At 34.7% G+C, this 13,775-nt stretch overlaps 1 protein-coding gene across 1 annotated transcript in view; it reads left to right on the plus strand.

Annotated features, from left to right (window-relative positions):
- Positions 1-1,035: 1,035 nt before the first annotated feature.
- LOC113497938 (nuclear factor 1 B-type) overlaps positions 1,036-13,775 on the plus strand; it is a 58,357-nt gene continuing 45,617 nt past the window's right edge. The window contains exon 1 of the mRNA XM_026877757.1: positions 1,036-1,385. Within this exon, the coding sequence (XP_026733558.1) occupies positions 1,293-1,385 (93 nt within the window). The 5' untranslated portion in view covers positions 1,036-1,292. The remainder of the gene's footprint in view (positions 1,386-13,775) is intronic.

The following is a 13,775-nucleotide window of genomic DNA, read 5'->3' on the forward strand; positions in this document are numbered from 1 at the left end:
AGCTGTTGCCCGCGACTTCGTCCCCGTGGGTAGAAGATATAAGTTATGTTTTATACCTGCCCTTTTTTTTTTCACATTTTCCATTGTATCTACGCTCCTATTAGTCGCAGCGTGATGGTTTAGCCTAAAGCCTTCCTCGATGAATGGTCTATTCAACACAAAAAGATTTTTTCAATTTGGACCAGTAGTTCCTGGGATTAGCGCGTTCAAACAAACAAACAAACTCTTCAGCTTTATATATTAGTATAGATTTGATAATATGAAGATTCAACCCAATTAATTAAAATTAATTTAATTAAGTGCATTACTGGAAGGGAAAGAACACGTGAGTAAAATTTCTAACTTTACGACGGACTCTAAACTTCAGTACCAATACAGTGCCTACTAAGCTATTTATTTTACCTGTGGAAGTTTCAGGCAAATCTATTTCAATATCAAGGCAACCAGTCTAACTTTGCATGTGAGTGATAGCAGTGTGTAATCCCTTTCACCGACAAACGCATACACTAGCACTTGTTATGTTGCTGTGTTAGGAATCTTCCCTTAATGCGGGGTAATTAGAGTTTGCTGAGATTATAAATCGAATGAAATGAAACGAATGAGACAAAGTGGACTGACTGTGAATATGAAGTTGCCTTAAAAATAATAATTCTCACAAATTTTTATATTTTATGCCTAGTGAAATAATATGTTATTATATTTAACATATTATGATATGGTCATGTTTGGAGATTTTTTAGAACTTAAATGATATTAAGCCATTCTAATGTATTACGCAATCACTTGTCCTTTATGCACCATTCTTAACGATAGAGAGACTGTGACTCATTGATTGCTGTATTATAATAAAAGTACAAGCCTATTACTAATAACTTCCTTTCAAGAATATAAAAATAACTTATCTGTAATAAATTACAATTTCTTGAAAGCAGTTTCTGTATATTTCAAGATGACGTAACAGGTGACTCATCTATTAAGATTTTAAGCATTACGTACACGCCTACAAATATCAAAACGCAAGCTTCAAACTAGAAATAACTGTAATAGGTAACCACATCAACTAATAAAATACCCACCCAATCATTCACTCAACCAATCAAATACTCCGACTTTGCCGGTAACCGGTAAATTCCAATTTCCCGTTCGGGGTAAAACCATTTAAATATTCTAAACACACTTCAGGGGCCCCATAAAACAACCCTCATCTGTTTCCCGATAACCTTGATTTGCTCCCTCAGTGTCAATTCAGACATCACATAATCTAGACGCACGTTGCAGTTTTAATTGTGATCATGCCGAATTGTGGAGTACAGACATCGGATGACGAAAGTGATACTGGATCAAAGAAGCAACCGAAAGATCAAAATTATGAGATAATATCACAGGTGAGTTGTTTGTTGACAAATCAATTTATATGAATATTGTGTCTCGATTCTCGAGTGCGGCATTTATACGCCATTTTTAAGTGTTGCTAGCATGTAATGGAGTTTTCCCTGCGTTCGGCAAATTGTTGTATGTTCTGCTTATGCTGTTTATTATTTTATATCGATACAACTGTTTTTCAGTATGTGTGAAATTGCGTTTTGATTTATCATGTTTTTGACTATTGCATATTGATATGAAACTGTAGGTAGGTGTTCCTACGGACAGGTGGTCGATAATTTATATAAATATGTCTTGGTACATTGATTCAATTATTTCATGCATGATTTTGAGGTATCGAATTAGATTCCAGTTGCCTTTTTATCGCGAATGCCGGTTTCAATTGCTTTCTTTATAAATTATACATATTTTACGAAATCCAAAGTCGATGTGCGTTATAACGCATGGACGAACGGGATCGACAGACGCATTTTAGAGACGCGCAGCCAGGGCCCCAATTCTGCTAATTACAATGGCCGATGAATGAATGGCGATCGGATTAAAATCGGCACTATCCGTATTATTCTAAGCCTTTTTCCGACACAATTATTGGAAAATCAGTACGAGGCGGAACACTCACGGTTAATCAAATGAAAGTCCAATTATTGTGTTGTCAAAATGTTTAAGAGAATAGGAATGGTTTCAAATTTAAACCGATTGTCAATCATCGGCTATTGTAAATCGCAGAATCGGGGCAAAGGGATGTGTTCAAACTATTAATAGATTTTAGACGTACGCAGATTGCTATTGATGAGTCCTTTCTATTCGTTTATAAAAACAAATGACTCACTTGAACATAAAGCAAAGTATTCACAGTAATAAAACTGAAGTATTTCAGTCCCTTCACCCCTCATAACATTCATTCAAGACAACATTGAGTATCCAGCCTAATGTTTATTCGTTTAGTAAGCCGGCCACAATAGGCTAAAGTGTACATGTAGGAAGTACAATGAAATCCCAAACTGTTGGCTTTTGGGAACGAACGGGGCTGTTACGGCTCTGCCAGTAATTAGCAGAGGAAAAACGTAGCGATATGGCGCGAGACGAATCAGACGACGCGGGAGCTGCGATACACTTGCGCGGTGGATGCGGCAAATCACTGTAGCTGTCAATATAGCTTTTGTTCGCAACTTCTCTAAATTTTTGTGACGTTTAACTCACCTGGTCTAGTGGTTTGTGGTCCTGAATGTTGTTCCGGAGCTAGGTAGCAACTTCTCCCCGTTTTTGTGATATTTGACTGGCCTGTTGGTCCAGTGGTTAGAGGCCCTGACTGCTATATAGGAGGTCGTGCGTTCGATTCTCACTTAGAACAAATGGTTGTGTGAGGAGCATGATCATTTGTTCTGTTTCTTGGTGTAGTTACAGTTGTCTAAAACTCACAATACAAGCTTTGCTTGTTTTGAGACTAGATTGCGCTGTGTGAAAGTTGTGGAATATTATTAGTTTTATACTGCTCTGATAGTTCCTTTTGTGTATACATTTTCGTAAATCGGCGGTCTAGCACTGACATTATTTTCAATTTTTTCGATTTGATCGTTCCTGCATCGGGATCGAACCTACACTTCATGGTTATAAATCCATGCATACGGCCGCAAGGGCAATACGCCGATATTTTTTACATGAACAAGTTAATGAGATACTTATTGTCTATTCTTTCTCTCTCCAAAACTAGAGACAACAGTTTCGTAGCTCCTGAACCTCTATTGCAGTTAGCCGCCGACTGAAAGTTACATAACGTGCGCCGTTACTTTTTAGTTTTAGGTTACAAATGTAGTTAATACCTAAGCGTGCTTGCTGCTTGACTCTTCATGGACAAACCTACAGACATACTATAGAATCTATATTTATATAGTAAAGCTGAAGAGTTTGTTTGTTTGGGCGCGCTAATCTTAGGATATATTGATACGACCTGCAAAATTATTTCTATTTAGGTGTTAGATAGCCTGTTTATTGAGAAAGCTTATAGGATATTAAATGTCTGTCATAAATAGGAGCAGAGCAGTAATTATATATTTTACGAAAACGGATAGAATATGAAAATGATTTAAGAAATCTGTTAAAAATAGAAAATAATGATGTAGAGTACCTAGTAAATTTTGTGGTAATACCTACATAATTTAGAAACAGGTGGTTGTAAGTATTTTTATCTATTTGAGATGTTTAAGAAGCAGCGCCGTAAGTCTTACCATGTTCAAAAAAGGCTAATGCAATTATCAAAGTGGGTCATTTAATTTAAATCAATTCATTTCATGCAATAATCCTCAAAGACTTTCGTCATTTTGAAGTCTATGAAGCTAAAACATATAGAATTAGTTATTTAATACAGTTTGAAAATTCTGATGAGTTTAACTATTCAGCATTTTTAGTACTTTACTAATAATTTACCTACAATGTATGTAGTTAAATATTAATTAACGTACGAGAACAATGAATGCCTTTCCTTGAATGTTTAATAAAATTATGTATAAGTATGTAGTTAAACATTACATTGTACAATTTTGCCTCTGAAGCCCGTAACAGAGACACACAAATAGGAAGCGCCTAATATTGCGACCGAAACTGGTCGCTACTCGCTACAAATTGCTATGACTTTTTTTGTAGGAACTAAGAAAATTTAATTTTGTCCACTGTCGTTGCATCTATACTGGTTCTGTTTTTTTGGAGGTCCGAATATAACAACTGTGTCTAAACACTGTGTGTTCCCCGTAATTTTGGACTTGCTTCGGAAATATAAAAGCAGTGTATAACTTTTCACCAAAACAAAAGAAATTTCTTGATACTTAAGGAAAACAATGTATTTTTTGAGTATGCAAGATATCAAATTTTGTCGTCATTGATTTATTTATGTTTCTAAAATTTCCAATGGTTAAAGTTTTTACATATCGCGTTGGCCGAGGTACAGGTTCGATCCCAACGCAAACAAAGCTGTATTGATAAATGATGAATAAAAATAGCTGAAATGGATTGCAAATATTGGAATCTGAAGCCGCAATGAGCTAGTGTGGTGATCAATGCTCAAACCTTCCTTATAGCTTGGGAGGCTTGTGCCCAGCACTAGGACAGCTGTGGGCTGGTATTATTCATATAGAATATGGTGTGTGTGAACCAGGAGGCTTACCATAAACTCAAATAAGAATTGCAGTAGTCAGAAAGACACATTTCTAAGCGATGTCGCACGCTCTCTCGCTTACACAGCGGAAGCAGTTTTAATTTAAGATGTGGAGATGGATCCCTGCAATTATCTCATGATATTGTGAACAACACTACATTAAAATCGTTTTTTTTACTTACTACTGCTTCTACTTTTTTCACTTAAGTTATTTTTTGATATTCGTATAGCCAAGTCGTAATAATGGTCGCGGGCTCGATCCCCGCATTGCTCAAGCATTTGTGTGATCGATGAAAGCTTGTTCTGTGTCTGGGTGTCTTTGTGCATGTGACTTGACTTGTCATGGTTATGAAAAATCCATCGAGCTTAGTAATTATTGAGTTTTAAAGTGCGCAAGTTGTTAACAAAAAAAACTATAAGAACTGCTTGAAAGTTACCTACAAACCGAAGTGTGTATCACAGTGTTAATTCCGTCTTTCGGACAGGAACAGATAACAACAGTATTCTGCTATTTCTTACTCTTTCATGCAAATGGGTACGTCATAGTATTGAGTATGACGTACCCATAGTGTATTATTATTCTATATTCTGTTCTTGAGCTCATACAACAAGGAGTCCAAACCACAAGTAAAGACATCGATCGTATGCATGCGATTCGTTTTTCAGCAGACGCCGCGCTGTTATGTATCTATGAATTAAAATAACAATGCATTAATGTTACGAAATGGGTTTAATAAACAAAACACTGCGGGCGATTGTGACAATATGTAGGTGATGCAAAAGGTTGAGTTAATTATGCTCTTGAAATTTTAACTAACTAACTAGCTGTCGCCCGCGAGTTCGCCCGTTGCAAATCGAAAATGATCCCGCTGGACTTTAAAATCCGGATAAAAGTAATGCTAATCTTGGTTATTAACTATCCGTGTACTAAGTTTTGTCAAAATACGTTCAGAATTTTTTGCGTGGAAGTTGAACCAACATTCATACGTACGAACTGTCGCGATTATAATATTAGTAGGAAGCAGGATTTTTATGAAATACTTTTTGTTTGTTATTTGTGTCTCCACACAAATATCAATAAATAATATAGGTTACATACCTATATTATTTATTGATATTGATAAAATTGTACCGTTCCGTGTTTCGGAAGGCACGTTAGGCAGATGATGATTGATAAGATTGTACGTTGTATCGTATGTTCATGTGAGACAACGCACCATATCATAGAGTGACATCTCTCATCCACACGCCAACAACTTTAGTAGACTTTCAGAGTACTGTGAAGTTCTTAATAAACCTTCTGTAACATCTTACGGTACGCCACGATTGCGACACGACTGCGACGGGGTTGCGACTGCGCCGCGACCGCGACGCGAGTGCGACCGTGCGATTTAATCCCGCAACAGCGGCAGTCGGTCACAAATTTATAATTTGTACAATTACCAGCGCCCCCGAGACTTGGGGGTGTACAGACTTCTATAAGGATAGAAGTGGCAAATATTTTGCAGTTATTTTTTTTAATAATATTTAATTCGGTACTTTTAATATTTAAACACTCAGGTATCAAAAAAGTTTGAAGTAGTACATTTTTTTCCCGTTGTTGTCGTTTATATAACCTACCTTCGTAGCCCTTCCTTGGTTTTGAATGAATAAAAAAAAATCCATTCCTTTGCACAATTTAAAACTTGAAAGCAATAGGTGAAAAACTTGAGAGAGAGTATAAAAAACTCAAAGCAATGACAAAATTTTGGCTTTCAAGTCTATCTTTTTTATCCATATTATTTCGTGTCCTATCTACGATATTCTAGACACAAGTACCAGGGCAGCATCGCCGGGTAGTAGCGCAGACAAATAAATTTAGTCGGCAGATAAGCGACGTATAAATCAAGGGACTCCACAACGCATGCTCACCACGGAAAAATGCCCCGATGCCGCGCGTCGCTTACCAACCAAATCCGCTAGGTAACCCACTGACTTTAAGAAACTGGTTTGTACCGGATTAAAGCGGTTCGCGCCGGTTTTAACTGGTTAAAAGTGGATTTTTGTAGATTTTACTGCATTATTGTGGATGTTCGGGTTTAAAATGGTGGATGTATATGATTTTTATTGATTTTGTTGTAGAGTTCTCTTCTCTACCATACGTTTTGTTTTACTTGATTTTTAGGTTATGGAAATACTCCTATTATGCGAAATTATTCTTCTTAAAATTATATTGTATTGTAACAACTCATTCTATGTTAAAGAAATTTGGCACAGGGCTTCAAAGCGATCCATAGAGGATATAAGTTACTTTTCATTTCAATGAATAAATTCAGTTGCAGTCTAAAGCGTATAGTAAATTAAGTTAACCAATAGACCAAACACAAAATAATAAGGAAACAGGAATAGGGACGATTACAATTTTTTTTTTTTTGCAGTGTCCGTCTTGTAATTTTTTTGTATAATAATGGATACGTATTTGTTAATTTGTCCCGCAAACATAAATTGACCAAATTACAGTGAATGAAACTTACGCGTGACGTCACGATTGAGTACAAATTTTACTCTATCGTTAGTCGTTACGTCACATGCCCCCTCTCCTAAACTTTGAAGCAGTTAATAATCTTTGTCAATTCTAGTTTTTCTGAAATAGGAAAAAAAAGTGTCTCATACTTTTAAATTATCTAACTGAGGGACTAATGAGTTTTTTTCTTGTTATACCCAGTCATCATCCCTATTCTACTCAAAGTAATTAAATAATTTAGTATACACACTTACGTATCTAGATGTTATATTTATCTTTTCCTCATCGATCCTTTTTTCTCCATTAATCTTCCATTCTTCTCCGAAATTCTCCAAATTTTCTCCAATATTCTCCAGATCAGCTTTAATCCGATTCACCAAACTCCCCTTCCTTCATAGTTTTAAAACGATTTACATAAAACTATTCTGGAAATGGTTTATGCGGTCGACGAGTGGCTAGAAAATTGCAATCTACCCGCACATTAAAATGTGCCGAGAATTTGTGAATATTGGATAGGAATTTATATTACGCGGCTCTTGGTATTTCGTAGCTAAGAAAGATTAGACGGTGTTATTCATAGGAATATATTTTAATTTTTGTTTAAGAATTTGAAGCCCTTGGTGTGCGCAATAGTTATTTTCTATGGTTTGCCTTTCAAAGAAATGTTTTTTGGAGTTTTTTTCTAATTACATTTGAAAACCTTCGTTATATACAGTGCTGCATGCACACTAAAACTATTATTTCTTAATATTACTTCTCTTCGTTTTTGTAAAATATTTATTTACTGCTCTGCTCTTGTTAATTTTAGCTTTATGGTACGTATCCAATAGTCTTCAAATATTTGACTATCTAACGCTAAAAGATTTTTTCAAACCGGACCAGTAGATCCAGAGATAAGCAGGTTCAAACAAACTTCTGTTTTATAATATTATGTAGTATAGATTATTTCCGAATACTCTTTTTCTTTTTAACCAAAGATTTTTGCAGAATTACTGTTTTCACATACACGTTCAAAACGTCTAAATAATTAATAGATTTAAAAAATCTAGAAACCCTTGTTTTTGAATGTCTTCTCTGACCTGGCCTGCCAGCTTATCGGGCAGTGCCTCAAAATTGAGTTCATTCAAAAATCCAACCGGAACGACAAACAAACAAGAAAGTGAGTGTATCAAAAAACGTGGGAAAATAGTGCAAGAAGTATAGATAACGTCTTCTCTATACCCTTCCTTACTCTACACTAACCTATGATAATTTTTTGATATAGGCATATGGATGTGTCAAATTTTTCCCGCTCCACTATGTTACAATATTTGGTGTCGCTTCTATTTTATAGAATTTACTGCTGAGTAAGGGTGCACTGAGTCTGTAGTAGCGACTTGTATAAGATATACCTAGAGGAAAGTATTATTATTAACTATATACAGTTTCTTTTCTTAAAGGGGGCTATGTAAGAAGTTTATTTTTTATTGTAATATGCTGATGTTTCATTTTCTTGCTTAACTTATAATTGTAAACCTTTTTGTATGGGCGTTAATGGCTGCGACACAGTTTTATAACTAATGCAGTCATTATCGTACGTAAATTTTTTACTGTATAATTTGTGTTTTAGTTCCAATAAAAATATTTTTATTTTTTTTATTTTATGTAGGTTTATTATAATTTTGCTTATAAATAGTTATTAATTTTTAAGTCAATTATTGTGAATATTCGCCTCGCATCATATCCAGTTTCCTTAACAAATTTACGTGCACATAAAACACGGCAAATCTCATTGTAGCATATATGGTCACCCATAAACGTAGCAAACGTATCATGCGTAGCTTAACCTGTGATCAAATTGTGAAATTGAACTTTACCTGCTCCTCAGTCTTTGTAACTTAATCTGTTACAAATTTTCAATCTACACAATATCCTGTAGATTGAAAATTTGCTTAGATAACTTATTGTTTATCGTAATATCGTGAATACGTAATGAAATGATCAAATATTATCAGTTTCCAAACTCCTGGATTCACTTTTTTTAGACTCTTGTCTGACATTGAAGTCTGACATGGTTGCCTTCAGGCCCCTGGTCTGTTGACCCCGGAGCCAGGGCAGGCTTTTACTGAGATTTATCACAGATGTAACTAGAAATGCCGAGACGACGGCACGCCTTCTGAAGAATTATAGAGCGTTTAGTTCAAAAAATACTTACTTATGGGATACGGTAATTTGTTCAGAATCAGCTGAGTCGAGCATACGTTACTGACTGTTCAAATAGTGCTCATTTATTTTGAAATGCCTTTTTAAATCTTTTTAAAGATCTGGTGTTAGGAGTATACCTGCATCTTAAACATTGAAAAATAGTATTGCTTCAATAATGTATTATCATTCCAGCGATATTTATAATTTTATCATCGTCATGATAGTATGTTTTCATAGCATTCGCAATAGACGCGTTAAAGCAGGTACTTTAATTTTTGTTTTTTTGTATCGTTTTAGAAGGGGTGAATGCGGCCTATTTTTTTATATATTCACAAATTCTAATGAATTAAACTGATTTAGTTAAATAACATATTCTGTACAAAGTGTTGTTTATCGTGTTTTACATTTGGTCAGTTCAGGTTTTGTTCATCTCATGCTCTCCCTTTTTTCTCTCATAATTAATGTCTCCCACCCTGAGGAACAAATCCTTGTGTGGTTGTCGGTACACGGTTGTTGGCTACACAAACATTCAAGTCACCTGGTCTCAGAACAAACTTTCGAGGATCACACAAATGCTTGTCCTACGCGGGGCTTGAACCCGCAAAACGTCGCGCAAAGTTTCGACATAGTGACCTACACCATTACTCAATCAGTGCTATCAAGCAGTCGATAATCAAACTGTCTATACTCCAACCATCTTACTTTCCACAACACAGGCTCAACTCTTAATCATTAAGCTAACAACCCAAATTACCGCCACTAACTATAACAGCCTCAATAAAGTACCAATGACTAACATTACCGATACGCCGCAGTTGCAGCCAATTTTCAAATAAACATAAAACAATATTCGTTTCATAGATACGGACCCCAGTTACTGTTATCAACACACATAAAGTCGAACATTTCGAAATTAAAAAGAATAACGGTCAGTGGTTCTGCCTGAGGCGGCGTGTGAACGGCCTTTTGATATTTTGTGTACGTATCTCTAAAAGACGGGGCATTTAGCTGTGGTGTTGTCGTAGGCAGGTGTTTTGTGGGAGTATACATATATGGTATAAGGATTATGTTTAAAAATAATTACTTTTAATAAAGTATATAATAAATCGTTAAAATATATAGAAAAAATATTTTCATTAGTTATTTAAAATAACATTGAAGGCCTTATTTGGCGTTTGTCTAATACATGTAATAAGTGGAGTCCATTAATTACATTTCCAAAAATATGGAATACTTGAATAAACATTATAAAGTGTTTAGCCTTTGATGCATTTTACCTTTGTAATTGTATGATACAATAAAATAAAACAATATATATACAATACTTTTAGGGAATATATCTGACGGATAAATTCGTTTATCTTCGTCGAATAATGTATTCTCTTTGAAAGTGACCCTTAATTTGTTAAGTACTAATAAACAAAAACATTGTCAAAATCGAATAGTTTAATTGTTAGGTAAAATAAAACAATATATCTAATTTCAACCAGATTTTAAACAGGTGATAATGTTAAATGCTTTGGTAAAGGTTTAAGTGTTAGCTAAAGCCTATTGAAGCAAGACAGCGCACTGCACGATCTAGAGTGCCATCTCCCTTGAACAACGACAATAATCCAATCAGAAATCATAGTACATTGAGAAAAAAATCGTCCCTTCATAAAAATAAATTTTCTTAAAACAAAGTTTTTAACTGAAATAAATATTTGTCAGCAACTCACCGCGGCTGTCAGTCAATGGAAACGTTGGCACTTGTCGTTGTTGCCAAGAAGCTGTTGATTCATATTACAAATGTTCACGCTTTGTTACAACAGAGGTGGGCAGGGTTATGTAAATATGTTTTTCTTAATTAACTAATATGTTGTAGTGTTGTTTGGTGGTGAGTTTAATTTAGAAGATAAAATATCTTTATACATAGTTTTGCTATAACGGTTATTCTTTTTTACCTACAAAAGCTTTTAATTATTTTTCTGAAAATGCATAGAAACCGCTACATAAACGTACTATTTCATGCATTTTTTTTGCTTTCTTTAATCAACACTGTTTATCAACTTTTAATACCTTTTTATGCTTTCATTAGTCAACGATGTTCGTCAGCTTTTATAATAACTTCAATTCAACCACCACAGTTAATAAATCCACAAGAAAAATCCCAAAAAAAATAGAAAACACATTTCACAAACCTACCGAACAAAATTCCACAATTACCTTTAAAAAAATAAGAAAGATAATTTTATAACAAGAAAAATCAGAGTTTAGCTCCGTAGAAAATCGAATCATCCATTAGGCAGTCTACACACGAACGACAGGTGATTAGGCTGTTCGCAGAGGGGCGACACGTGGCCCATTTGAGCTGAACTCAGTAATATAATAAGCGAGAGACTTGTTGTACTGAATTAGATTTACTACTCAACTATTGTTTACAGAGTAGGGTGGGAGGACAGAGGGTAATTTCGTTTTTTAAGTAGGAGAAATAGTTATATACCTATTTTAATATTGTATACTTACTTAAACTCTCACTGCAATTGGGAAGGCCTATGTCCAGCAGTGGACGAATATGGGCTGATGATGATGATGAAACTTTAACTAATGTATGTGTATTGAATATGTATTAAAAAGCAATACCAAACTTAACTGGTATATAAAAATAATCGAAATATAAATATTTGGTAATAGACGAATAACTAGTAATTTTTTTAATCATCACCATCCTATCCTTTTCTCAACCATTTTGTGGTCGGCTTCCAGTCTAACAAATGCAGTAAATACAATTGGAACTGTATAAAAGCCCTTTGATACAGTTTTGAGCAAAATATGCAAGACCTGAAGAAAAACAAAACAAGTGTGAAAAAAGACAACAAAAAAAGTGTTCTTCAATAAAACTCATGACCCGTTCAATTCTTTTGTTCGCAACGAATCAAATTTATTTTCTTTTTAAACCGCAAAGCATTGTCAACTACTCTGTACAGCCAGTTCTGCAATAACATTACTCTGCACATATTACGTAACACAGCTAATCACTTACACACATAAATTATCAATACTGCGCCTGTGTGTGTGGTGTAGCGCCGTAGCTCGTAGCGGGTCTACGGAGCTACGAGATAGGACCCGTCTACGAGTAACTATGTTTTCTTTGGTTAAGGTTGGCGCGTCGTGTTTTGATATCATTTTTGGTTATTTTTGTTGAGTTTTTGTGAATTATTTGTAAAGCTAAAATGGATCCAAGTTTCTATCTTAAAGTGGATATTTAGTAGGTACATTATGAAGTAAGTTTTCTTGGTGCAAAATCTAGTGTTTTCCAGTTATTTTTTTATAATTGTTTCTCTAGCTACTTTTAATTCTATTTCTAGTCTCATCCTAGTTAGTTGACTAGGATAATACTGGAAATATTCTACATTTCACAAAGAGCCTTTATGACCTCCACAGCCTAATTACTAGATGATACCGAAAATTGTAAGAGATCTATGCCTATCATTGATAGGAATAATTTGATAATTCAGGCGAAATTGATTCAATTGAAAGGTAGATCATTACACAATAAAGTGTGAAGAACGATTTTATCACGAGAATAATATAATGTTACATTAAATTGTATATTTTATAGATTAGATTTTTTGACTTCTTTTTTTTTTCAGATTAGATATTTTGCTGAAAAGTACATAATTAGCAAGGTTCTGATATAATTAGAAAGTAATCAGTGCTCATCCAATTCGTATTATTAACTAAAAAGCTTTGGAAAATAGGGATTTCTCCAGTATGTTTATAAACTAAAATGGTTGTCAAAAGCTAACTTTATTCCTCCAAAAAGTTTAGATACTAAAACGTAGTGCATTTATCCTAGTTTCTAGCCATTGTGCGTCTACTGCAAGTATCAACTAGAAACATTCCCAACTCTGTTTATTTCAACCTAAAATTATTCTCCAGATCTGACCTTTATTTATTCCTCCATCGTCCATTACAACCTGCTGAGATAATGACTATAATAAAAATAAACTCCCTCTTTCCCGTCAAAAACACCATAATTAATAGTTCTTAATAACTTAGCTCAAATAAAAGAAAATTATTATTATCTAACGCGGAAAAAATCTGCCTAAAATTGCTATGACGGTCCGCCCGAGATGTGTTTTTAACGCACACTCACAAAAAAACACGCACACACACGAAAATAATGTGACATTTATAGACGCGTCAGCTGAAACTCGTTAACAAAGGATTTTGAATTTTAAAACAAAGGATTAAGATTGAAAGTACTAAGCAGAAGCTGAGCTAAATTAGGATATTTCAAAAGTCAAACACAACACTTGAAGTTTTAGATTTCATAAAAAAATGAACTTTATTTCCAAAGTCATAAAGTTCAAAATGTAGTTAGTAAGGAAAACAGATATGTCATGTCTGTGTTCCGAATTTGAAAGAGCTTTCCGAGGGGAGCCGAGCGCTTACCGATCGGGTCCGAGTGGCGCCGAGACGAGGCGAGTGCCGCGAATGCATTACGACGTAGTGCTGTAGGGCTGGTACCCAGGGAACACTAGCATTTATACATGTAGCCATGTACTCATCAAT

This window comes from Trichoplusia ni, chromosome 10 (assembly GCF_003590095.1).
Source record: "Trichoplusia ni isolate ovarian cell line Hi5 chromosome 10, tn1, whole genome shotgun sequence".
Taxonomy (NCBI): Eukaryota; Metazoa; Arthropoda; class Insecta; order Lepidoptera; family Noctuidae; genus Trichoplusia; species Trichoplusia ni.